Source organism: Syngnathoides biaculeatus, chromosome 2 (genome assembly GCF_019802595.1).
Source record: "Syngnathoides biaculeatus isolate LvHL_M chromosome 2, ASM1980259v1, whole genome shotgun sequence".
NCBI lineage: Eukaryota > Metazoa > Chordata > Actinopteri > Syngnathiformes > Syngnathidae > Syngnathoides > Syngnathoides biaculeatus.
This window is the reverse complement of record NC_084641.1, coordinates 24520900-24547819: the sequence shown is the minus strand read 5'-3', so window position 1 is coordinate 24547819 and position 26920 is coordinate 24520900. Positions and strand designations below refer to the sequence as shown.

The window sequence follows — 26920 nt, the reverse complement described above, 5'->3', positions numbered from 1 at the left end:
AAAATAAATTCTGAGTAAATATTTAGCAAGGTTTGTGATAGAATCCAGCTATTTGAAACATGCTTTTGAGTTAGACCCTATTAGGATCCGATTACTAGGGCAAAGAGCTCATACAGGCAAAGAGCTAAAATTATTTAAGAAAGAAACGGAATCCAGTTCAGGGGCACAAAGTGGATCGTTTGATGGTATTCGCTGCTAGGCCGCCATGTTAACATGGATATTTAAATTCAACAGCCGTCAATGGCAGCGCACGGTTTACAAGTCTCAATCAGATGATGAAAATTACAAAAAAAAAAAAAAAAAAAAAAAAAAAAAAAAACAGGTTCTGAATCACAAAAATGGGAACCTGCTACATATGCTATCCGAAGTGTAATAGTGCAAATGAGATGGGGAAACATTTTCAAGTAATACCAAAGCAAATTTAGTGTAGATTTAAATCTGAAACAAATGTAGACGAACGCATCGAGCCCTAAAACATATTGCTGACATGCTGAAAGGCAGGGAGAAGTTTCTTTGGCTACAGAGGCAGGTAAATACGCAGAACATTACCTAGAAAAAGTGACCCATTGTTTATTTTTTTTTTTTTTGTTCGTTCTGCTTTTCTCATTATAGATGGACAAAATCTTTCCATTTATAACATCACAGCTAACACTGGACCCAATGTAGCCATCATTATTTTTCTGGTTAGAGTTTTGTTGTAAGGCAAGAGTTCAGATAAAAAGTGGACCTTGGATTGAATAAGACGAAAGCAAAGTCTTACGTTGCAGAGATTTGATACTGAAATGATGAACGTGACGTCCACAAGTGATTGGAACCTTTTGTCACCTCTTCATGGATCTGTTTCTGGGGCCTGATGACCCCCACCTTTGGCCTTGATCTGGATCCAGGCGTCCCCCAGCGCCTTGGCAAAGTGGTCGTCCACTGACCCTGTGATGGAGACAGAGTTGGACGCTGGGTTGCTCACGGGGTCGGCTTCTTTGTAGTTTTTTCCCAAGCTACGGCGGAAGTGCTCCTCAATCACAGGATCGCAAACTGCGTTAGCTGAAACAAAAGTGTTTGTGTAAGTGTCTAATTAAGGCTGCAATAATAAATCAATAATTCAACGTGTTGGGAACAGATTTCATTCTTGATTTTGAAATCAGTCAAATGCTGTTTGGCGGCTTTACGTTAGTCACCTGCACCGTTACACACATCAGTGGCACTAGAGCCAGAAGTCATGCATGTGAGATATTTGTAAATCTCAACCAATCAATTCGTTCAATTTGCATGACGTCAACACTGTCAGTTAATGATGGGACCCTAATTTACCAAATCACAATCAAGTTGTGATGCTTTCAATGCCCTGAGGCACACTGGAGGAACAATGCTGCTGCCTAAATTCCAAATACAAGTGTTATGTCTTGACTTGGTAATATGTGTATGTGTGTGTGTGTGTGTATATGTATGTACATCACATATATATGTAATGTATGTGTACTAACGAGGTGTTAATTATTTCACAAGTTATTCTTTTATTTATTTTATTATTTGCTAGTTATGCCATTCTGGTTGCTCTTCTGTGATCATTTTAGTATCGATGTGACACCGTGACTGTGTACAACATCGTCACAAAAATTAACCCCTCCGTAGAAATTGCGTCATCCGCGTCGCTGACCAATCAGAGGCCAGAGATGTGCATAAACCACGCCCCTTTTTTGCACCCGCCGTTCCCTCAGACAACGTTGCATGGTCCAGTATAGCTTTTGTTAGCGTTTTGTCGCGTATTTGGGTTCTTTAACAATAGAGGTGTAGTCACGGACTTTGTAATAGTGACGACAGGTATCCTGAAAGGCTAGTTGGTGGAGTTCAATTCGTACCCTTTCCAAAACCGAAGACCGAGTACGAAAAATGTCTTCGATGGATCAAACTTTGTGGAAGACCGCATGATCAACTGAATCCATCAACCGGAACAGATATGTTTGCACGAAGGTAAGCCCTATATTTTGATTTTCAATACATGTCTCATATAAATGAATTAGCAGTTAGTCGGTTGCATAACACAGCGACGTATGAATGATTGACACACTTGATCTGTGTTGAGCGATATTTTGCGATGATCTGACTGCACAAACGTGTCTCTGTTCGGCGGCTCCCGAGCTAAGCTAAACCGGACTAGCGAGTCCGAAAAGCCTTCGACGTGCACCGAGACACCGAGACTGAAGGAAGGATGTTTGAGGACACTATAAAGTAGTGATTGTCATACTCGGTCGGGACTTACGTAGGTTCGGCACTAATTGAAGAATAATTGTTGAGGGGAGCGCGTGACGTTACACAAAGAAAACGAGAGAAACAACTCGTAAATCAAGCCTCGCCTTCTTCTTTTCCTTCATACGGCGGTTCACAAACAGCTATACAGATACACATAAAGATTCTGCACACAAGTGTGATAGGTAACACGAAAATAGGAAACTGTCAATGACAAATTCGTATTTGGGTTATAATACATTATAATATGTGGCTTCTCGGTCTTCCTCTGACTCCGGAAATATCTCGCGCTAATATCAATGGTTTCTCCGTCGATATGCATGTAAATACCATTGAAATACTTGAAGCCCTGCTGTCTGCTTTTCAACGCGAATGTGAGTGAGAAATCAGATGGTAAATCAGACAATTTCGCTCTTGTCTTTTCTTCCTGCGCCGCCATTTTTGCTTATTGTTTGTCTGAGGTTAGCACACGTGGGGTGACGTAACTTCAGGAGGCGTGGTTAAGTTCCCTGTACGGAGGGGTCAATTGTGCGCATAAGGCATGTTGTCCATTTTGGAGAAAAATTAAGACTTAAGATTTAAGTGCACCTTATGGTTGCAAAAATGTGGTACATATGGTATATTAATACTGCATCCATTATTTTCACATTTACATTACCCGCGGGGATGTAAGGAACGCAACCCCTGGGAAAAACTGTAGATACATATCCCAGTCACTAACATTTGACGAGTGCGACTGCAAACCCGCTCGCTCGCAAATCTGCACAGTCGAGCACAAAAAAAAAAATCACGCACGGAAAATTTGTTACAAGTAGAAAAGAATAGATATTGAAAGACGTTGCTTATGTTATGTAGTCTTGCCATTAATTTATATGTTTATTTCATAAACGTTCATAAACAGGCGTTGGCCTCACAGTTCTGAGGTCCGGGGTTCAATCCCGGACCCGGCTGTGTGGAGTTTGCATGTTCTCCCCGTTCCTGCATGGGTTTCCTCCAGGCACTCCGATTTTCTCCCACATTCCAAAAACATGCAACATTAATTGGACATGCTAAATTGCCCCTCGGTTTGATTGTGAGTGCGGCTGTTTGTCTCGTTGTGGTCTGCGATTGGTTGGTAACCAATTCAGGGTGTACCCCGCCTACTGCCCATTGAGAGCTGGGATAGGCTCCAGCTCTCCCGTGACCCTCGTGAGGATACGCGGTGAAGAAAATGGATGGATGGACGTTCGTAAACAAGCCTGCTCCTAAACAATTAGTATTAACCCGGAAACAGGAAATACCGTACTGAGCATGTACGGAAGTGATGCCAAAAGCGCATGTTCCGAGCTGCTTCATGTACTGCGAGCGCATTTATGTCGAAAGTCATCTACATAATGAGCCATGTCAAAAGAAACTCAGTTACACTAGGGGTGCTCAATGTGTCCATCGCAAGGGAGTGTGACGGGGTGCCCAAAAAAAAAAAAAAAAAAAGACGTTAGACTATCATACAGTTTGTCGCTTGATTCAGGTGTAGCCAATACCTCGAGCGCACGCACATAAAGTCGCGTTTTAGCAAGCCTATTTATGGCAGTCGCGGCGATGCGCTTGTGCACCCCTCAACCCCCCTCCCGTCCCGCTACCTATAATAAGTATGAAATTGTGATTTACATTGACTTGATCTAAATTTTAACCGTCATTTCCCCCGTAGTACGCGTTATCTTGAAGTTGAAAACGTTCCCCTCTACATGCTTTGTGAAGATATAGATCTACTGCTAGTTTAAATCATGATTGCCGACAGGAATGTTTGTTCCAATGTATCGCTAGCTTGTGCCACGAACGCCGATTATGTTGTACTAAACTTTCAGCATCTTGAAAACATTGCGGGTTGCGGTACTGTTCCTGTTTATTCCTTGACAGACCAGTGCATTTAACTTTTCTTCAGATAAAGTTTGTCAGATCAAGAATTTTTAACGATGAAAAAGTTTAAATACCGTTTTATATCATGTTCTACTAATATCAGTTGAAATTGGAAATCAATTTTTGTTATGCATTTGTTCATTTTATTTTTAATTTACAGTTATGTTATATTAATCCGGTAACTTATTTTAAGATCTCGAGATTCCATCCCTAATCACACTTGCAACTTTATCTGCGAGCATGACTGACCATACCCGTACATTTTTCAAATGTGACTGATATACAGACACAAACACACACTTATGACCTAGAAGTGTTTTTAAAACAAATATTTAGGGTACTGTAATTATGACTTTACAAGTCCCTTAGCTCAGGTTACTAATAGCCTTTGTCGCATTCCAACTTGCATCCAAATGTGGGTTACGTCACAGGTGTAGGAACAGAACTATGTCGTAAACCACGGACCCTCTGCATCTGGCATACATATAATTATATATGACGGGTAAACAGTGATGCCTGTGATAGCTTACCATTTGTCCTCCTCTCATCAGAGTTTGGGCTCAGGGAGCAGTGAGAGAGTTTACAATTGCGGTTGCTTGCAGGAGCACAGGTAATAACAGAGGGGCGATTCTGAAAATGGACAAAAAAAACATTCTCAGGGAAACAGAATTAGGAAGTTGGATAAAATGATTCAAGCACTAATCTCCCACAAAGCAGGTGCTCATGTACTTGTGAATAGGACGTGGAGACCGTCGTACCTGCTGCCGCTCAACAGCTGCACCGACAACGGACCTCTCTCTGCCCACGACTGTGTTGTCGAGGCTGCGTTTGGTCAGCGCTAGCGGCTGGTCCATGGCGTAGCCGGAAATGGAAGCATACAGATGGTTCCCATGGAGACCGTTGGAGGAAGAGCTGATGTTCTCCACGGGATTGTGACTCAAGCTCCAATGCTCACCACTGTTGTCTCCAGCAGAGGGACGAGCACTTGATAAAGAAGAAAAATCAGCTATGCTACAAATCTGACACCAATTCCACCACAAATGAAATGTCGTTGGGAGCTAATAACCCTAAAATGCAAAAATATCTCATTTGTCAGGGGTTAATTCTGTCATTTGATTCAGAATAAAACACGTCTCTAACTGAAGGTCATGGGCTCAAATCCAGCCCACCACATCACTTTACGTCCCCCGCGAAAGCAAACATTAAACAACTTCATGCTTCTGTTAAAATACCAAAATTGCAACTACTGGGTAGACATAAACATTAATTGCTGACTCTCAGTTGCGCCTTCGTATGATTGTGAGTGTGACTGTTGTTCGTCTCTATGTCCCCTGCGAGTGGCTGACAACCAGTTCAAGGTGTGCCCCCCCCTCCTGCCCAATGATAACTGGGATACGCTCTGGCACTCTCACGACCCTTGTAAGGATAAGCGGCTTAAGAAATGGATGGATATTTTAGGTGAATTACTCCAGCCCCCTCCCCCACATAAACCCTTTTTTCCTCCATTTTTACCCTATTTTAGCACCCCCTTAAGGCCGTGGTGCTCTCAGCATTCGCTAAACCCGTCCTATGTGTTGGCTGGGCCTGTTCACGATTATTGCTTAAAAAATAAGTAAATGAAATTATTTATTATTAAATTAATTAAATAAGTCGTGAAATTGTGAAACACTGCAGCAGAGGAGTGTCACGTCTTCCCAGTAAAAAAAAAACTTACAGGTGAGTTGCAAACAATCTGCTCATTTTAGTCACGTGGTCCTCATCGCAATTCATTTGGTCCTTTTGTTCATCGCCATACTTCCGTTTGCTTGGGCAGAGCGGAGGCGGCCCGCTGATGTTGGACACAGCAGAGGGCAGCGTGGGTGTCCTGGACTCATCTGTTGGAATTCATCATAAAAATCAGAATGAAAGATCCAGCAATCAGAGGGACACTTATGGCATTTAATAAGCGCTCAGAAAATTGGTGAACCCGACAAAGTATAGGTATGTCCCACAATGCAATCACAAGCCAGTCTCTACTTTACATCATGGAATTAACACCTACGCCAAAGATCACTTTGAATTTAGATGGAGATGGAACAAATTATTTATGGATATTTTAACAGAATACTTGTAAGGACACTGAGAGAAGCAACATATGAAGTGGCCATCTTTGTGGAATTTCCTAAAAACATGGAATGAGCATGTCAAAAGGTCTCTAAAATCTCCCATAAATATATTCACAAATAAAAACACGTGCAAGTCTTGACCTGTACTACTCCTCTTTTCAACAAGTAATCTTCTATTTATTCTATTTCAGCCCAGTGACGTCAAATGAAACATCACAAAGTAAGTTTGACCTGTCAACCTGGAGAACCCTTTGGAATTGACCCCTCCGTACAGGGCACTTAACCACGCCTCCTGAAGTGACGTCACGCCACGTGCGCTGACGTAAAACAAACAGTAAAAATGGCAAATACAATACATTCTGAACTGAGACAGACTCCATGCTTTTGATGTCATTCAAATCAACGATATATTATAGATTCTAAATACAATACATTCTTAACTGAGAGAGACGCCATGCTTCTGATTTCATTCAATCATTCACACGTAGCAATGTTATGCTAGCGGAGAACGTCTCATTCATTTATACGAGACGTGGATTAAAAATCAAATTTAGGGCATATCTTCGTGCAAACACAGTCTGGTTAAGCTTTTGGCCGCGAGCCAGCAAGAAATCAATACGTTTGTACAGTCCGATCATCGCTAAATATCGCTCAACAAAGAATAAGTGTGTCAATCGCTCACACGTAGCAGTTTTATGCTAGCGGAGAACGTCTCATTCATTTATACGACACGTGGATTAAAAATCAAATTTAGGGCATATCTTCGTGCAAACACAGTCTGGTTAAGCTTTTGGCCGCGAGCCAGCAAGAAATCAATACGTTTGTGCAGTCCGATCATCGCTAAATATCGCTCAACAAAGAATAAGTGTGTCAATCGTTCACACGCAGCAGTGTTATGCTAGCGAAGAACTTCGAATTCATTTATACGAGACATGTATTGAAAATCAAATATAGGGCATACCTTCGTGCAAACATATGTGTTCCGGTGGATATTAGATGGATTTAGTTGATGATGCGGTCTTCCACAAAGTTTGATCCATCGAAGGCATTTTTCGTACTGGGTCTTCGGTTTTGGAAAGGGTACGAATCGAACTCCACCAACTAGCCTTTCAGGATACCTGTCGTCACTATTACAAAGTCCGTGACTACACCTCTTAACCATATTTTTTGTTAAATAACCCAAATACGCGATAAAACGCTAACTAAACCTATACTGGACCATTCAATGTTGTCAGAGAAAATGGCGGGAGCAAAAACGGGCTTTGGTTTATGCAGATCTCTGGCCTCTGATTGGTCAGTGACGCGGATTGCGCAATATCCACGGAGGGGTCAATTCAGTCCACACCAGCTTATTTGTGGATAGATTTAACTGAAACTTGTCAGAAATTCAGAGATTGGGGTTCTCTGAGGAGAAGGCAAAATAAAAGGGTTGAGGAAATACGTCAAGAAATAATGACATTACAGCACTCACATTTGACGTGGGCGACTGCGCCCGTGCGCCTGTGTGCTTGCAGATTTGCACAGTCGAGCACGAAAAATCACGTGTGTAAAATTTGTTACGAGTAGAAAAAATAGGTATTGAAAGACGTCGCTTATTTTGTGTAGTCTTGACGTTAATTTACGTGTTTATTTCATAAACGTTAACTAAACAAGCCTGCTACAAAACAATCAGTATTCACCCGGAAACAGGAAATGCAAGTTAACCGTACTGAACATGGACTGAAGTAAGGCCAAAAGCGCAAGTTCAGAGCTGCTTCATGTACTGCAAGCGCATTAACGTCGAAAGTCATCATCAAAGGAAATTCAGTTACACCAGGCAGGGGTGCGTATTGCGTCGATCGCGAGGCAGTGTGACGTTTTTTTCTCACCAACACAAAAACAAATTTTTTTGCAACCCACGATGTGATTTTTTTTAATATTTCTTGTTGCATTGTACATGCTTTGAAATGCCTGTTCCAATTCGAGTAATCTTTTTGACAAATTTTCATTTTTGTGAAATCTCCTCACATTGGTAAACGGGCTTTCACTTGTTCAACAGTTTTCTACGTAAGGTCCTCAAAGCGCTTTAAAGCTGTCTCCTCATTCACCTACTGGTGATACCCCACCAGGAGCAACAGGGGGGTTTAGTAATTTGCTCAAAGGTCCATGGTTGTAGGGGCTGACGATAAAGCATGTGACCTTTGAGTTGAAAAATGACCTCTATCCACCTGAGCCATGCCATCCCACATTGCTACAAATAGTGCAGCGGGACAGTCACCTACAACATGTAAACTGTGGGAAAGTTATACGGAAATAGGATTTAGGGTTGAGGAAACAAGCATGTTGTCACTTCAAGCATGATGTTTCCTGTGTGTATTGTGTGATGTGGGGTCATGACGTTCATCAGTGGAATACATAACGTTACAATGGAAAGAGTTGTCCTGAATCCAATTGTTACAGAACATGGATGTTGCACAGTCGTAAACGGGCTAAATGAGCTAACGACGTACAAATCTTCCCTTACAACAGAATAGGAAAGTCACCTCCATAGTGCAGTCTCCCGATGTTATTGTTCATCTTGTCCAGGAACTGAGGGTTCAACAGGTCCATTCTCGGCAACAGCATTTACGCGAACAGGCTAGCCGCCAACATCGACGCTAGCAGGCAACACCGGTGAAGACAACAAACTTCTTTCCTAGAGAACTGAAGTCGCAGAACTCGGTCAGTGGCGAACACGTTGCTGGAATGACATTCGAGCCGCTGTAAACAGGACTCGTTTGTGCCCTCAGCGTTTGGACGTTAGCACAGAATCGAATGTTCTTAAGGCGTCCTAAGAAAGAACGACAGGCTAATAGCTAACCCCCCCAATTTATATGCCTCACTTGTCACGTCGAGTTAAAGTTATTGCATTAACGCAATGCTTTAAATGCAATTTCCCAGTTAGCGGTCGAACGTCTTAACTTGTACAGGTGACAAACTCGCTAGCTAACTTTAGCATGTGCACCAACTAGCCGCCAGCTCGTCTCCAACTTTGTTTTTCGTGATTTCATCCGACGAAACACGCTCCGCGACTTACAGTGAAAATGCCGCGCGTCCGCTATGTCCAGCAACAGCAGCGCTGGTCGTCAATGTCACTTCAAGAAAAGCGTCAAGTTTTCCGGGCACAACAATAACATAGCCCTACTTGCGGATACGCTGTCTTGTCCGTCTCGGGATGTGGACAAAAGAGCTCTATGGCGCCCTACTGCAGGAGACAAGACACGCCACAGCTTCGTCAGAATTGGACCAACTGTGATTTATTGTCGTGCTCGTATACGTGGGGATAATCCAAAAAATACTACGACTGTTCAAATGGCACGTTTAAATGAATTAAAACCACACCGAAAGCAAAATGTTTGTTACAGCTCTTGTGTTAGTCCCATTGAAATAATATCCAGGTGTGCCGAATGTTATGGTTGGGTCAATCGGTGCAATTTCCCGAACATTCATTGAGCCAAAACACCACTAAAAAGTCACACGGTACTGCACTCAACGCCACACGAAGTGGATACATCGGTTGATTACAGTATAGTGCTTTCTGCCATCTAGTGGAAGAGCTTTCGCTTGTTTTGCCAGTTACAAAAAAAAAAAAATAAAATAAACGTGTTCCTCAGTATTTGTGCGCTGTGTTAGGGGGTCGTCAATGGAAAGATAAGCGTGGTTTGAAACAGGACGAGTAAAGCTCAGCAAATTTATTTGTATAGCGAATTTCATACACCATGTAACTCATTGTGCTTCACATGATTAAAGGCATTTGAAAATAAAGAGATAAAACATTTAAAACTGCGTAAAAACAATAGAAATAACAAACATAATATTTAAAAAACACAATTACAGTGCAAGTAATATGATCAAAAAGTGGATATATTGTAAAAAACATGAGGAAAAAAAAAGAAGAGTTTTCAACCTGGATTTAAAAACATTCCCACTTGGGGCTGACCTCACCTCTGTTGGAAACATTTCTTTCATGTATTCAGGACCTAAATAGTTTAGTGAGTTATAGACCAGTAGCAGAACTTTAAAATCTATTTTAAAGCGGACTGGAAGCCAGTGCAAGTACTTTAGGATGGGAGTTGTATGCTCTGACTGCTTTGTTTTGGTTAGCTGCAGCTGTTTAATACTCTTTTTTTTTTTTTTTTTTTGGGGGGGGGGGAGTCCAGTCAGAAGACCATTACAATAGTCAAGTCTACTTGAGATAAAAGCATGGATGAGCTTTTCCTGGACTGCTTGACACGAGACTTCACTCTAGATAGGTTCTTCAGTTGGTAGAAGGCAGGTTTTGTGATTGATTTGATATGATTGTTGAAAAGTCAGGTCGCATTCAATCAGAACACCAAGGTTTTCGGAGTGGGTCTTTGGTTTTTAAAGATAGAGAATCCAGGTGTTTACTAACGGCAATTCTCTTTTCTTTATTGCCCAAAACAAATGTTTCAGTTTTGTTGCGATTTAGTTGAAGAAGGTTTTGGCTCATCCAGTTATTTATCGGATTTAGACAGTGGCGCAATACCTCAATTGGACATCTGGAGACACTGCTAAATACAACTGTATACAGACTCCTGTCCATTATTTTTCCCTCCCCTCTATACACCGATCAGCTATTATCTATCAGCTTTGATATACTTTTTCCAATCTCCTTCGATGTGCTCAGATGAGAGCTACAAATATTGCTATTATTATTTCTGATTAATCCTTGTATTTGATTCTATTACAGTATGCATGGCTATCAGCCTTTTGGCAGTCCTTCCTGCATCCACTCTGTTAAAAGACACTTTTTTTCTGTCACTGTCAATAATTTGGTGATCTGTAAGGATTGCAGTTTATTTAATTATTGATATGTTTCCTGTTCTCCTTGGCAACATAATGATTACAAATGCTTCCACCAGATGAGGTTGATTTCATCTTTAATGGTTGCATGAGAGCCGAGGAATAGCATCAGTAACATGACTTTTTCAACGAAAACTCGAGAAAAATGTGCGCTTGAGTGTTATGACATGGAATGTTAATCCATCAAAAACATGATACCAACAGGAATAAAATCATCCATTCATTCGCTGTATCCCTTATCCTCACCAGGGTCCAGGGTGTGTTGACTGTACTAGTCGCAACCCAATCGCTGGACACAAATAGACAAAAAAAAAAAATCACACTCACATTCACAATTTAGACAATTTAGTCTTCAGTTAACCTGCTGTGCATTTTTGGGGCGTATGGGAAGAAACAAGCGCACCCACTACAAACCCGCACAGGCATGTGGATAAAACTAACCTAACCGATCTGAACCTACAACCTGTAAACTGTGAAGTGGATGTTCACCACTATTAAAAAAATAAATAAAAAGTAACCTTTTCAAAGCAATTGAAAAACAATATTAAAAGTTAAACATTACGTCGCAAAAATAAGTGGAAAAAAAACCTCAGCCAATGGTATACTTTTTACGAATTGGAGGCGGCACAGTGGTTCAGCTGGAAAGCGTTGGCCTCACAGTTCTGAGGTCCCGGGTTTAATGCCGGCCCTGCCTGTGTGTAGTTTGCATGTTCTCCCCGTGCCTGCGTGGGTTTTCTCCGGGCATTCCAGTTTTCTCCCACAACCCAAAAACATGCAATATTAATTGGACACTCTAAATTGTCCCTAGGTGTGATAGTGAGTGCGACTGTCTCTATGTGCCCTGTGATTGGCTGGCGACCAGTTCAGGGTGTACCCCACCTCCTGCCTGTCGACAGCTGGGATAGGCTCCAGCACTCCCCGTGACCCTCGGGTGGATAAGCAGCCAAGAAAGTGGATGGATAAATGAATTGGCTTGATAACATTCTTAAAATAAGTAAGAAATAAGATCAGTTCACCATAGCTTTTTCCTGTACAGTATAACCAGTCATCCACCATACTGCCCAAAGTAATAAATTAATAATAATAAAGTGACACACAATAACAAATAAACAACATAACAGCAAACAGCGTCATGGAAATGTTTGGATTTCAACATAAATGAAACTAATTTGCTGTTACGCGAATATGTATATGAAAGTGCAGATAAAAGACACTGAACCGGCACGCGTAGATGAGGAAATGGCATGTGCCTCAGCATGAAGATCAATAATTTCATTCAAGAGGTCTCGTTAACTGCGTCTGTGTCTCAGTGGGCTGCAGCGGCACACGGCAGCGGCCGCTTGTCCTGCCAGCCATCTTTGAGTCGATTCCCGAGCTTTCCACACACAAACAAATGTTGTGCAAGGACACAGAAAGAAGTGTCACGACGGCGTGTTCTCGAATGCCACACGCACCTCTATTGGAAAGCCTGGAATTTCCCACAGCTGGGGTTGGGGGTGGGGGGGACAACATAAAAAAAAAAAACAACATGCCTGATTGGCAGCATAATGTGGGGGAAGGGAAGGAAAGAAGCACACCATGCAGTGAGCGAGAAGAGGCGTGGCACAGCCTCAGCATCCTTTGCAATGGCTGGGGAGTGTGCGGAGTGAGCGGATTGGCTGAGTCACGCTGTAACGTCACCGCCAGCGAGGGGAAGCTCTGAGGATGCTCCAGCAAGCTGGAAGGGAGCATAGTCACGGGGAATTTATGCTGAGAGCTCAGCCGTTGCTCGCTGTGCACTAAAACAGGGACTCCTCCGCAGAGAGCTTTCCGCACCCGACCGCCACTTCGCTCCCCCGGCTCCAGCCATGAATTACTTGCGACGGCGTCTCTCGGACAGCACATTTATCTCCAACCTGCCCAATGGCTACATGACAGACCTTCAGAGGCCCGACCCCGCTCAGCCTCCTCCGCCCACTCCCGTCGCCTCCGCGAAGTCCCCCACGGCCGGGCCCGCGCCCCCAGCCGCTTCCCCCGCGCCGGAGAAAAAAGCTCAGCCGCCTCAGTCGGCCGGAGCCGGTTTCTTCAGCTCCATCACCAACGTCGTCAAGCAAACGGCCGCCTCGGCGGGGCTCGTGGAGCAAACCTCGGTCACGACACCAAAGAAGTTCAAGATTCTCCTGGTCATCGATGAACAGCAACAAGAGTGGTAAGACAAAAACCTTCCGCTATTAAAAAAGCATTTTATTATGAGTCCTCAGTAGTCTGTACAGCGAGTGATTACATCTCAATTTGGCGAGAGACAACAGCGGTGAAGTCTTTTAATGCACGCAGAGGCTTATAACCACACATCGATCACCACCTCGAATAACATCAAGCACGAGGAGCTTTTCCCCTGTGCCGCTCTGATTACGGTGTTTTCTTAAATCTTCTAAAAAAAAAAAAAATTATTTGCAATGTCTGTTTTTAAAATGGATGCTCCACAGGTTGCATCAACGCTTACGAGACGAAATACTGCAGTGCTTACACCCCCTCCCCCTAACCCCCATCATCAATGGGGTTTCCCCTCCACACGGATCACATGACCTGCTCTGCACTAACTAAAATCACACACTACACTGCAGCGCTGGTTGATACAAAATACTATAGCAGGAGGGTGTCAAACATACGGCCTGCGGGCTGCGACCGGCCCGCAAGGAGGTTCGATCAGGCCCGCGGGATAATTTAAAAGTGAAAAAAAATGCATAAAAGACACGGGATAAATATTTTTAATAAGATGCAATTCATGGATTATCTGATAGGGGTATACAGCATTGTTTTGATCAGAAAAGAAGACAACAGCATGCACTTGTAAAGGCCAAAAGATGCCAAGTATCAGGGGGGAAAAAAACATCCAGACTAGTCTAACGTCTTTAAAATGCTGCCTTAGATACTGTTTGCATTGAAAAAATACAGCTCTGTGAAGATGAATCCTTACTGTGGTGATTAAAAAAAAAAAAAGTGATTTAATGTTAGTCAGCAACTTCACGACAAAAAAAGTATGGTGGAATTCTGTTCGCGCAACTCCATGAGTTTTCAGAACGTATTTTCTGTCCATGTGTGTTTCATGTATGAAGTTTACACATTTACAGGACATGTGAATACTTCTTTACACATTTTATAGCACTCTCCTTAGTTTGTAAGGTGTAGGCAGGGATTCAATTTAGATTTTATATGCACATGGTTTAAAAATTCCTCTCTTTACAAATCTCGTTCAATCTTAAAGTGCATTACCATATTTTTCAATACCAATTGTTAAAGTTTTGTGCCTTTGCACAATCAGTGGGATCAGTTGCAATGGATATATGTGAATGATAAAAGTAAATTGCACATTTCTCGAAGGAAATCTGAGGTCTTTCATAAAATGTTTTGTAAAAGGAATGTTCATTAAATTTCAACATTTTCCTGATGTTGTTGCGTTGCTTTACACAAAAAAAAACTAAACAAAAACAAAGGAAAGACATGAAATTTTGGTTCATTAAAGCAGAGTATGGGGTAATTTTAATGGTCCGGGCCACTTGACATCTACCGAGGCCGTATGTGGCCCACGATGGGAAATGAGTTTGACAGCCCTGCTTATGGTTTCCTGTGGCTGTCGTTAACCAGCCTCCAGGACCACTTATACAGTAGCTCGACATTAAGGATTGGAGGGATTCATCCATCCATTTTCTCTGCCGCTTATCCTCATGAGGGACACGGGGAGTGCTGGAGCCTATCCCAGCTGTCAACGGGCAGGAGGCGGGGTACACCCTGAACTGGTTGCCAGCCAATTGCAAGGCACATAGAGACACCCACAATCACACCTAGGGGCAATTTACAGTGTTCAATCAATGATGCGGGAGGAAACCGGAATGCCCGGAGAAAACCTACGCAGGCACAGGGAGAACACGTAAACTTCACGCAGGCGGGGCCGGGATCGAACCCAGGTCCTCAGAACTGTGTGGCCAACGCTTTACCAGCTGATCCACTGTTCCACCTCATTGACGTGTAAAAAGATTTCACGTCTACAATTACGCAAATCATCTCAGGCCAGGGTCTCTTTTATATCTGTCATCTCATGTTCCTCATACCTTTACAAAAGTATCCTCATGTTATTGTCCTTTTTTTTTTACTGTATGACTTGGCACATACAATTTTTGTATTTTTTTTTTTTTACACTTACTGTAATTTACACCTTGCAGTAAGATCTGACATTAATTTGTTACAACAGCAACGGCTCCATTCAGGTTGCGGAAAGGTTTCTGTGCGCAAGGCAGACAATTTGTATTGAATAAACCTGGATCACAACTCAAGTGATTGTTTTTTTCATCTTTTCTGATTAGAGCGTTGGCCTCAAAGTTCGGGGGACCGGGTGTTCAAATCCCGGTCCCGCTTGTGTGGAGTTTGCACGTTCTCCCCGTGCCTGCGTGGGTTTTCTCCGGGCACTCCGGTTTCCACCCACATCCCAGAAACATGCAACATTAATTGGACACTCTAAAATTGCCCCTCAGTGTGATTGTGAGTGCAGCTCTTTGTCTCTATGTGCCCTGTGATTGGCTGGCAACCAGTTCAGGGTGTACCCCGCATCGTGCCCGATGGTAGCTGGGATAGGCTCCAGCTCTCCCACGACCCTCGTGAGGATAAGTTTATTTCCAAACTGAGTTTCTGTAAAGCTTTGTCCACTATACATACATTGAAGCCAACACAACCCACCAAAAACAAACCTTCACAAGTGCTGTAGCTCAAAATGTCTTGTTGGCGAGATACAGTATATGTGCTGGTTTAGATCTCATACAATTCCATACATTTAATACAATATTATCTTTCTCTCGGCTTGTCCAGTCAGGGGATGCCACAGCGTGTCATCTGAGGTGGACTCACGACTCCTGGTTTACTGAACCAATGCTACACTACATTTAATACAATATAGCTCTGTATATACTGTGCATTTTTCATCCGCCACCTGATGTGCAGTGCACTTGGAAAATCAGATATTGTACTCCATCCAATGATTTCCTCTCTTCGAATTACATCTCATTTTAATGGAAGATCACCATTTCAAGAGTCCTTCAGATCAAGTCACCTGGTTTCATCTGTGTCGATTCTGTTTGTGAGACCTTTAACTAGGTTAGAATGCTATCCATCCATCCATCCATCCATTTTCTGAGCCACTTATCCTCACGAAGGTCTCTGGAAGTGCTGGAGCTTATCCCAGCTGTCAATAGGCAGGACGCGGGCTACACCCTGAACCGGTCGCCAGCCAGTCGCAGGGCACATCAAGACAAACAGCCACACTCACAATCACAATCACACCTAGGGGCAATTTAGAGTGTCCAATTGATGTTGCATGTTTTTGGGATGTGGGAGGAAACTGGAGTGCCTGGGAAAACCCCACACAGGCACGGGAAGAACAAGCAAACTCCACACAGGCGGGGGTTCGGGATCGAACCCGGGACCTCAGAACTGTGAGTCCAACGCTTTACCAGCTGCGCCACTGTGCCGCCCCTGTAATGCTCGACTTGGGAAAATTCTTTCGTGAATACACTAATCTCTGTGATGTGTAAAATAAGGGCCTTGTTGGGTTTGTTAATTAACGCAGACTGTTTACTCAAAAGGCTTAGATTGACGCGTGTTCAGGCTCACTGTCACATCACACGAGTACTTTGTATTCCGGTCATACAACAGCAAGATGGAAAGTGCACTGCGTGTACTGTAGCTGCAAGCAAAAGCATTAGGATGATGAAATCAATTTTTATTACCATACTTTTGGTGTGTGGCTTCAGGAGCGCTGGCACCCTTGAACAGGGCAGTTCGTCATCGTGTTGATGTAAAACCAGGCCCGCCCAGACTGAAAGCGCATACAGCACCGTAGCATCGACCATATGCTTCCATTCTCCAAATCAGGTTTCTCAAAGGGTTTTCTGGCAAAATCGAGCATTATCTCGACCGTGCAATACGGTACATCATAACAATTTGACAAACTCACAATTTACAATGGTTTACAGTGAATTTACCTGCACTCATGATTGTAAATTATCATCCACCCACGTGCCCTAGTGAACTCAATTAGACAGAACTTTCACTTAAAGTTGAAAAAGTTATGTATACACAGAGCTGTCTTGCTGTTTTATATTTCAAATATAACATGAAAGTAATTACATGCCCTTAAGAATATGTATTTTGAAATTACGTACACTACACTGTTCATCCAAACTGCAAGACATTATTCCTTATAGTTATCTGGTTAAGCAGCTCGCCATCAAGATAAAACCACTTTAATAAAATAATGAGCTCGGATTATTCTGCAAGTCATCCATGGAGCTCTGTTTGGTCCCCTGGAAGACTGTGCTATAAATTGCTCTTGTGGTGGGAGGAGAACAATTTTCTGTTACACTTAGCATGAAAGTGATTGCCAACATTTTCTTTTTAATCATACTCTGCATGATGAGAAAAATGAAGGGACTGTGAAATTTTAATCCTTTTTTACAGGACTAATATGGCTGAAATCAAAATTGATTTCATCCAGCCAATACCAACACGTAGTAGTTAATGATTAATTGGCTAATTTGGATATTTTACTATTTGAACTCATCATGAATCATTTTTACAATGGTAACTTACCTTCCCCTCCTTGACCCCTAACCCTTATCGTGGTGAAAGGGTTTCGGTGTCTCAATGATCCGAGGACCTAAGTTTGTCTCACCCACAGCAAAAACGTTTACTGTGTACTGCGAGGAAGGGGCGCTGCTGACTTGGTTGGGTGAATACTTTGAAGACCTCCTCGATTCCATCGACACGCCTTCCCATGATGAAGCAGAGCCTGGGTTCTCTGAGGCAGCCTTTCCTCTTTCTGGGGTTGAGGTCACCGACGTGGTGAAAAAGCTCCTCGGTGGCAAGGGTCTGGGGTGAATGAGATTTGCGAGTTACGAAAGGTTCTGGATGTTGTGGGGCTCTCCTGGTTGACACACTTCTGTAACATCGCATGGAGATCAGGGACAGTTGCTCTATTCGGGGGTGCTGGAGAGGAGGGTCTGTTGGGAAGTCGGATCTCTGACTCAGGAGGAGCACTGTCCTGGCTCTGACCAGTTCTATACCCTCGGCAGGGTTCTCGAGGGTGCATGTGAGCTCGCCCAACCAGTCGATATGTACTTTTTAGTCTTGGAGAAGGTGTTGGAGCGTGTCCCTCGAACAGTCCTGCGGGAGAGGGGGGGGAATTACCACCTCCAAATCTGAGACAATGGTCCTCAGTTGGAAAAGGGTGCTGTGCCCTCTCCAGGTCGGGGATGAAATCTGCCACAAATGGAGGAGTTCAAGTATCTTGGGGTCTTTGTTCACAAGTGAGGGAAGGATGGAGCGGGAGATTGACAGGCAGATCGGTGGAGCGTCTGCACTGATGTGGACTTTGTATTGGTCCGTTGTGGTAAAGAGGGAGCTACGTTGAAAGGCAAAGCTCTCACTTTACTGGTCAATCTACATTCCTACGCTTACCTATGCTCACAAGCTCTGGGTCATGACTGAAAGGACAAGATCCTGCATACAAGCGGTGAAAGGAGTTTCCACCGTAGCATGTCCGGGCTCTCCCTTCGAGATAGGGTGAGAAGTTTGGTCATACGGAGGGGCTCAGAGTCGAGCCGCTGCTCCTCCGCATTGAGAGGACCCAGATTAGGTGGCTGGGGGATCTGATTCGGATGCCTACCGGGCACCTATCTGGTGAGGGACGTCAAGACTTCCCTTTCCCCCTGCCACGTCACAGTTAGTTTTTATTTTACCCAGAATGGTTCCTGTTTTCAGGTTTGTTTTCCACCACAGTCAAACAATCTCCACACTGCAATTAGGTTCTGAATAAATTATTCAGCTTTAGCACCGCAGGACATGCAGTTAGCGAGCACTCATACAAGAGAAAAAAAAAAAATTCTGTTGCATCCTCTGGATGAGGATTTCATAATGTTTTCATTATGTATAGCATTTGTAAGTGCTTATCTGTACTTAAAAAATGGAAACCTGAAAATCTCCCCCACAACAACAGGAGAACCTTAAAGGTGGATGTTTTCTTTCAAGCAAAGTCCTCGTTGATTTTTATAAATTCACATTACTGCATTACTGATATATATTTACTTATATATTACATACTTGTATGGCCTATGTATAAAAGCCCAAAATACATCTAAAACTAACAACCTCCTTTTAGTGTTTTTGTAAGGTGTCACTCATCATATATGTTGATCCATTCAATCTCTACTCTCGAGGAAAGGATCTGCAATATTCATCCATTCATTTTCTAAGCCACTTATCCTCACGAGGGTCACAGGAGTGCTGGACCCAATTCCAGCTGCCATCGGGCAGGAGGCCGGGTACACCCTGAACTGCTTGCCAGCCAATCTAAGGGCACATCAAGACAGAAAACAGTCGCATTCACAATCACACCTTGGGGCAATTTCGAGTCTCCAATTATAATGCATGTTTTGGGGGATGTGGGAAGAAGTGCCTGGAGAAAACCCACGCAGACACGGGCAGCACATACAAACTGCACACTGGAATTGAACCCCGTTCCTCATCTCAGCCTGATCTGCAATTTGTCAGCCAGATTACTAGCACTATAAATAAGATATTGTTAATCAGTACAGTAATCCGATTCACATATCATAAAAGGTGCAGTATTTATTTAATATATCTGCAGTGACATAGCAGTCCACAGAAGGAATTTGGTCTCATTCCGTCACTCTCCAAAAATAAAAACCGTCTGCAATGAAATGACAATCGTCTCTCGAGTAAAAACAAACATTCAATACTCTATATTGAAATAAGAGGGTCAAAATCCTGTATCCTGTAAAAAGGCAAATTCTGTCCCATGTGGTAAGCGTCTAGATCCTGTCAGGAAGTAACTCGACCCAATAGATCTTGAGACAACAGCTAACTAACTTCACCTCTGACTAATTCCACTCTGCAGAGAGAAAAATATTATTCCTGACCAAAGATTGTTTTTAAACTTGATGGTTTCATGGGTGTCATGTTGGGTGTGAGCCCATTAAATTCCTTCTTTGCCTGTTTGAAATGTGCGCGAATAATAATAATAATTATTAGTATTGTAGTCTTGATTCTCATTTAGAACATCCCTTTCAGAATGGGTTTGAAATTTAGGTCCGAGAGCAGGAATCTTGAACATTTTTTCCGCCAGTCTTAATTTTTTGATTTGTTTCAACTCAGGGCAAAGTTATTCCGGGGTAAGAAAATATATGGAGATTATGACATCAAAGTGGAACAGGTCAGTGTGTAGCCTTCTCGAGGACTTCTTTATGAGATCTGTAGAGAAGTTGGTCCTCATGTGCCAACGTTATCATCCATTCTTCAGGCGGAGTTTAGTGAGATCACCATCGTGGCCCAGGCCAGTGGGACCTGCAGTGTTACCATGCAGGTTTTCAGGAATGGAACCAAAATTGTCAGGTAAGGGATTGGAACCCAGAAGTCAAAATATAATGTGGCTAACCTTTTTTTGTCAGTGTTGGCTAATTGCCGTCACGTTTGTCTCTCATTTTCTAGGTCATTCAAACCAGACTTTGTGCTTATTCGCCAACACGCCTTCAGTATGACCCAGAATGAAGATTTCCGCAACATCATAATCGGTCTGCAGTATGGAGGTGTCCCGAGCATGAACTCTTTGGAGTCCATCTACAATCTGTGCGACAAGCCCTGGGCGGTAAGGCAGTGAGGCACACATTACCGTAGAGCAGAGCAGCAAATGACATCATGGCGTGGCTTTGCTGACATTTGCCTTTCTTGAAAAACACCGCATGTATTTCTCCGTATCTCCAGTTTGCCCAACTTATCAACACGTTCAGAAAGTTGGGCGCTGATAAGTTTCCACTCATTGAGCAGACCTTTTATCCAAACTACAAGGAGATGGTGAGAAGAGAAAGCTTTTCTTGGCTCAAGATGTGACATTCGCTATTACCTTGCCTCTCTTGTGAAGACTCAAATGATACTTTTCATACCTTTTAGGTGAGCATGCCATCTTTCCCCGTGGTTGTCAAGATTGGACATGCCCACTCTGGAATTGGAAAGGTTTGGCAGTTACATAGTTTAATTTTTGGCTTTTTTTTTAAGGGGGAAGGGGCAAAATTATATGCATTCTAAAATGCGACATTACACATACTTCCGTGTTGTTTTCCAGGTAAAGGTTGACAATCACAGTAAGTTCCAGGACATAGCCAGTGTCGTGGCTCTCACCCAGACATACACCACCACTGAGCCTCTGATTGAGTCCAAGTACGACATCAGAATCCAGAAGATTGGTGCAGACTACAAAGCCTATATGTAGGTTTGATGACATTCTCATAGCTCCAACTGAATGAAGGGGACAGAAAATGGTGTAATGTTTAGGTTTTCATACCCCAGGAGAACATCGATGTCAGGCAACTGGAAGACTAATACTGGCTCTGCTATGCTGGAACAGGTGGCCATGACTGACAAGTGGGTGTTGAAAAATGAAGCCAGCTCTTCAACATAAAGGAAGTCACGTAGAAAATGATTTGAGTTGAGAGAAAAAACAAGAACTGTTGAACTGATACTTGCAGACTTTTAGAAAATGAAGCTGAATTGTAGTCAGAAGCCCTAACTTCAGATAGTGTCACGACGTTTTGAGCGGTGCCTCTTTGACTCCTTTCAGGTACAAGCTGTGGGTTGACACCTGCTCAAAGATTTTTGGTGGTCTGGATATTTGTGCAGTCAAGGCCATTCATGGAAAGGATGGGAGAGATTACATCACAGAGGTAGAAGTCTCACATCTGACAGCACATCTTGAGAATGGGAATCAAAATACAGTGACGAAAATAAGTATTTGAACGTCCTGCTATATTGCAAGTTCTCCCACTTGGAAATCATGGACGGGTCTGAAATTTTCATCGTAGGAGCATGTCCACTGTGAGAGAGATAAACTAAAAAGAAAAATCCAAAAATCACAATGTATGATTTTTTTTTTAATGATTCATTTGTGTGATACAGCTGCAAATAAGTATTTGAACACTTGAGAAAACCAATCTTAATATTTGGTACAGTGGCCTTTGTTTGCAATTACAAAGGTCAAACGTTTTCTGTAGTTGTTGACCAGGTTTGCACACACTGCAGGAGGGATTTTGGCCCACTCCTCCACACAGATCTCTTGATCAAACAGGTTTCTGGGATGTCACTGCGAAACACGGAGTTTCTGTTCTCTCCAAAGATTTTCTATTGGGTTTCGGTCTGGCGACTGGCTAGACCACGCCAGAACCTTGATATGCTTCTTACGGTTTTCCTGGCTGTGTGCTTCGGGTCATTGTCACGTTGAAAGACCCAGCCATGACCCATCTTCAGTGCTCTGACTGAGGGAAAGAGGCAGTTCCCCAAAATCTCACAATACATGGCCAATTATGATTTCTGGATTTTTAGATTATCTCTCTCACAGTGGACATGCACCTATGATGAAAATTTCGGACCCCTCCATGATTTCTAAGTGGGAGAACTTGCAATATAGCAGGGTGTTCAAATACTTATTTTCTTCACTGTAACACATTTCTGACATCATTTTTACAATCTGTGGTTGATGCTGAACTGTCACACATGAAAAATCGGGGGTATCTAATTATCAAAAAAAAACACATGGTCACTTTTATTTTACTACTCTATCAACTTGATTTTGATAGAGGCTCTCGCACCCTTTACTAAAAATATGTCAGAATTTACAGTGTAGGTATAAAGTTAAAGCGAAATTACTCATGACTAGCGCAGGTTGATGGACACACACTGTAATGTAACCAGCTAACCAGTCAGTGAAATGACACATTAACACGTTCATAAATTTGCCAATACAGTGACATATTTGATAAGGGCAGTTACAACAAAATCAATAATAAATCACTGTCCTACCTTATGAATTCCATCCTACGGGCCTTCCACGGCAACTTTGTCATAGAAGCTTTTATCTGACTTGATCTTCTGAACCATCCTCCGCTCAATAGATATATCTCTGCTGTCCCATGGGATTGCGCCGATAGGTTTTGATCCGTTTTAGTCCAGAGAATGTTCTGTCCACCGAGGCAATGGTGGACGGCAGAGCGGGGAACAGTTCACACACAGTTTGTAGAATCATCGCAGAAGACATTTAAACCCTGATGATGCATCCTATCAATGCGACGCAGGTGGTCGGCTCATCCATGCCGCTGGTGGGGGAGCATCAGTCTGAGGACAGACAGCTCATTTCCGACATGGTGCTTGGCAAAATGAATCAGATAGCGGAGAAGGAAGCAAACGTCCCTCAGAAACCGACGACCATGCAACCATCCCAGGTAGAGAATCTCACACGGTCGCAGATATTGTGCGCTATGAAATATCATTTCCCACAATATCTGTGATCCTTGCAGGGTACGGGCCAGAAAGGGGAAATAACAGGCGAGACCATGAAGAATGGCGCTGGCCGACCTCCTCAAGGTTGTCTGCAGTACATCCTCGACTGTAACGGCGTAGCTGTGGGTCCCAAACCAGTCCAGGCTAACTGAGGAGGCGGAGGAGTTCTCAGAGTCAGTGATGTACCTAAAAGCCGAAACACAAGCGCGTGTGTGGTTGCCGATAGCTAGGATCACAACTGGGGGACCGGGTGCTCAGCGACAACCCTGGACTGCGTTTTTAACTCTATGCAGAGTCCAAATGTACTGTCTCCATGTTGATTTGTGTGCTTCTATCAGTCACATGTGTTTCAGTCGCTGTGGATTTTCTTTGGAGCTGCTGCGGACGACGTGAGAAGCGGATTGTGCCTAAACCGAGTTCAGCGCCGCTCTGTGTGCAACTTGTTTGACCAGCTGTGAGCCTTTAATTTTTGAATCCCCCCTCCCCCCCCACCATTTTATACCTGGCTGTGTATCTTCAATAGTGTTCAAACAGTGGAACTTAGTTCGTGATATGTGTGCAGTACTTGGGCACGTACGGCTTTGGTGATTATTTTCATGAATGTAATGATATTTACTTTTGTTTTGCATGACTGATCCAAAAACAAGGATGTTCTTGTTATAGTGTGGTTCTAAAACGTGTTCCCTGTTATTCATGTATTGAAAATGTCTCATAGCCGACGCATCCGTGTTCAAAACTAAACATGCGCTAACGCAATGATCCCGTAGGCTTTTTTTTCCCAAATCCATCACTTCTTCTGTACTTCTGTCCCAGCGACAAAAAAAAATATTTTGTCAAAATGTCTAATATTTAAGATTATATTATGAAGGATGTTGTGTCGGTGTCATTGCGCACACATCTTAAATATATTTTGTATTATTTCGATCCAAAGATACAATTATTAGAATTATTATTAATTAACCCACAATGTAAATATATCCACGAGGTTGGTAATAACCCTGCAGATGCTCATTACATTCATAGTTTAGCGTGAGCGCAATTATAGAGCAAATGTACAATGCTATATTAAAATGGGCCTTTCTATATTTGCATCCTTTTAGAGTATGTCCAAATGAAAATTTACCCAAAAAAATTATAAAGTCCTTCTGTGACCATCCACTAGGTATCTATGATGGTGTTGCCATGACAACAGCGCAAGTGCTTTGGGGGTTAGCGTTGACTTGTTAGTGCTCAGTTTATCACACACCTCCTGGGAGTGGAGAGAAATTGAAATAATTATTTTTTTATTGTTATATTTTTCATTTGAAAGGAGCTTTTCCACGAACTCGGCTCACATCTTCACATTTTTGTTTTCATGCCCAATTTCCTTCTCCATTTGAAAGCTGAATGCTGAAAAGGCAAGCACGTCATCTGCAAAATGACATTTTTCCACAGTGAACGACCACGATCAAAAGAAAATCTGTTTTGCAAGCGCCGTGTGTTTTCCAAGTTGTATCCAACGTGTCAGTGACTGTATCTTCGTACAAGCCATGCCTGAGGCTTCCTGGATGTGTTGTACTGTTTATTAGGAATAATGCCATGACATTGATCTTTTAAGGGAGCACACACTGCGGGACCAAGAGTCTGACGAATGAAAGTGGACGTGAGTTCTGGTTTTAACGTTCACATAAAACCGATTCAGACCTGTAATTAATTATCACGGTTCATGGTAGGTGAAGTGCTGTTGGATTGTTTCAACCTTGATCGGAAATACAATATAATGTGGAAGGAGCCATAAAGGTGACCCCCCTCTGTCAATGGCAATAAAGCTTCTTTTGCAATATAAAACTGGACTTTGGTGTCTTTGAATTCTGCAAGTGAGGGGAAAAAAGACAATTCTGTAGCACGTGTCCTCGGTGCTGCGGAGGCGGACCCTATATCAGCTGTCTTTGGGATTTAAATCGAGCCTCATCTATGTCGAGTTTAAAAGCTCCCCCCGTGTACTCCACTTTCCTCCAGCATCCCCAAAGCATGCATGATAAGTAAACCGATGGCTGTTTGTTTCTATGTGGCCTGCGATTGGCTGCCGACCAGTCCGGGGTCTCTCGGCCGGTCAGCTGGGACAGTGTCCAGCACGGTCGAGACCCTTGTGAGGATAAGCAGTACAGTCAATAAATGAATGAATAACCAATGAAAATCAGACATTACATTTGAATTGTAGTTCAAGAGAAATATTTGTTGAACAAATTTATGAGCGAGGCCTTAACGAAAGTGATGGTACCCTTGACTTTATATTTTGTTGAACAAACTTTTGAGGCAACGGACCTTTCCGGCCTGTCAATCACTCGTACAATAAGAGCCAATCAGATAGCTGCATTGTCTTAACAGCTGGCTTGACACACCACTGCCGCCATGTTGTCCCACAAGTAATGCTGGTTGTCAGTAGCGTGCGCTTGGAAAAGTTAATGTTACAAAGAAAATGGTCTTCAGATGCGCTTGGGGAACGTGCAATTCTGATGAAAGATATCCGGATAGGTTACAAGGGGCCCGCTTGATTCATTTTCCAAAGCCTAAAACACAGTTGACGAAGTGTTTACAATGGATTAAGGGTTGCAGAAGAGCACACGTACAACTAAATCTGGACAATATCTACAAACACAAGGCTGTATGTTCAAAGGTAAGTGAGGGAGAAGTATCTTCTCTGAGTTTGAGTGAATTATTATCAGTGCAGGAGAACAACTTTCACTTTGTTAGTGTATCACTGACCTGTCATGTTTCATGCCGAAGAGTCGGGTTAGGGATACGTAAATGCGCGATGTCACGCGGGAGAAATATTTATTTGCTTATTTGTCTCACATCGGACTTTTAAGACAAAGCACTGGGTTTCATTACGAGCCAAGTCAAATGAATACACCCACTCACTTCTAAAGACTACAATATTACTCGTGATCTTTCCAAGTAAAAAGTACTCACCCTGCTTTACATGCGCAGTACGATTCCACTATTTCATTCTGTTGGATTTCAATACGAAGTTTGTGAGGCGTCAAACTTTTTTTTGCATCGATCGGCAACATTTCGCTATAACTCTGACATTGTGTCCTGATCCGTCGAAAATCTTAATTCCATGTACATACGTATCCTTGCGTGAAATAGTTGAGACCGCTCTGTAGAACTCTGTTAGACAAGTCTGACGCATTTGTGAAAAAAAACATACCGCAATATTATCTGGAATACGCGATTGAGAATCGACTTCAAACATGTTCTGTTCAATTGCCATTTTGAAAGCTTGAAGGATATGGCTAAGGGGGCAGACCTTAAGGTCGCCATTGGAAAGGTCCATGATTGGATTTTTGGTTAATATGTACAACTCTAGCAACAACATCAAGCTGCTTGGAGATGTGCTTATCACCTTAATTTGAACACGTGTTTCTATAATTCTCAACTGCTGAGACGTCCCTCCTCCTCTGCTCCATGTTTCGTGT

The 26920-nt window shown here is 42.9% G+C and overlaps 2 protein-coding genes across 3 annotated transcripts; one reads left to right on the top strand and one right to left on the bottom strand.

Moving 5' to 3' along the window:
* Window positions 1-297: 297 nt before the first annotated feature.
* vgll4a (vestigial-like family member 4a) lies at window positions 298-9829 on the bottom strand. 2 transcript variants are annotated; one of them, XM_061842648.1, is made up of 6 exons: window positions 9301-9829; window positions 8768-8964; window positions 5855-6014; window positions 4899-5124; window positions 4671-4770; window positions 298-1041 (listed from the first exon to the last, which is right to left on the bottom strand). In XM_061842648.1, the coding sequence occupies exons 2-6, from the start codon at window positions 8847-8849 to the stop codon at window positions 830-832; spliced, it is 780 nt and encodes a 259-aa protein (XP_061698632.1). In that variant the 5' UTR covers window positions 8850-8964; window positions 9301-9829; the 3' UTR covers window positions 298-829. The 2 variants fall into 2 exon arrangements, with proteins under 2 accessions (XP_061698632.1, XP_061698626.1); XM_061842642.1 differs by having other exon boundaries at window positions 8768-8927; window positions 9301-9825.
* Window positions 9830-12681: 2852 nt separating this feature from the next.
* On the top strand, window positions 12682-23932 carry syn2a (synapsin IIa). Its single transcript, XM_061809583.1, has 11 exons — window positions 12682-13275; window positions 20289-20346; window positions 20434-20525; window positions 20622-20778; window positions 20895-20984; window positions 21081-21143; window positions 21253-21395; window positions 21477-21551; window positions 21748-21850; window positions 23255-23401; window positions 23477-23932. The coding sequence occupies exons 1-11, from the start codon at window positions 12935-12937 to the stop codon at window positions 23609-23611; spliced, it is 1404 nt and encodes a 467-aa protein (XP_061665567.1). The 5' UTR covers window positions 12682-12934; the 3' UTR covers window positions 23612-23932.
* Window positions 23933-26920: the final 2988 nt, after the last annotated feature.

Coding starts and splice junctions, on each gene's coding strand:
- syn2a (XM_061809583.1), top strand. CDS start 12,935: ATGAATTACTTGCGACGGCGTCTCTCGGACAGCACATTTATCTCCAAC. Junction 20,985..21,080: donor ATCCAAACTACAAGGAGATG/GTGAGAAGAGAA, acceptor CATACCTTTTAG/GTGAGCATGCCATCTTTCCC. Junction 21,851..23,254: donor GGAGAGATTACATCACAGAG/GTAGAAGTCTCA, acceptor AATGCGACGCAG/GTGGTCGGCTCATCCATGCC.
- vgll4a (XM_061842648.1), bottom strand. CDS start 8,849: ATGCTGTTGCCGAGAATGGACCTGTTGAACCCTCAGTTCCTGGACAAG. Junction 5,125..5,854: donor AGATTGTTTGCAACTCACCT/GTAAGTTTTTTT, acceptor TTCTTTATCAAG/TGCTCGTCCCTCTGCTGGAG. Junction 1,042..4,670: donor TGATGAGAGGAGGACAAATG/GTAAGCTATCAC, acceptor CTTTTGTTTCAG/CTAACGCAGTTTGCGATCCT.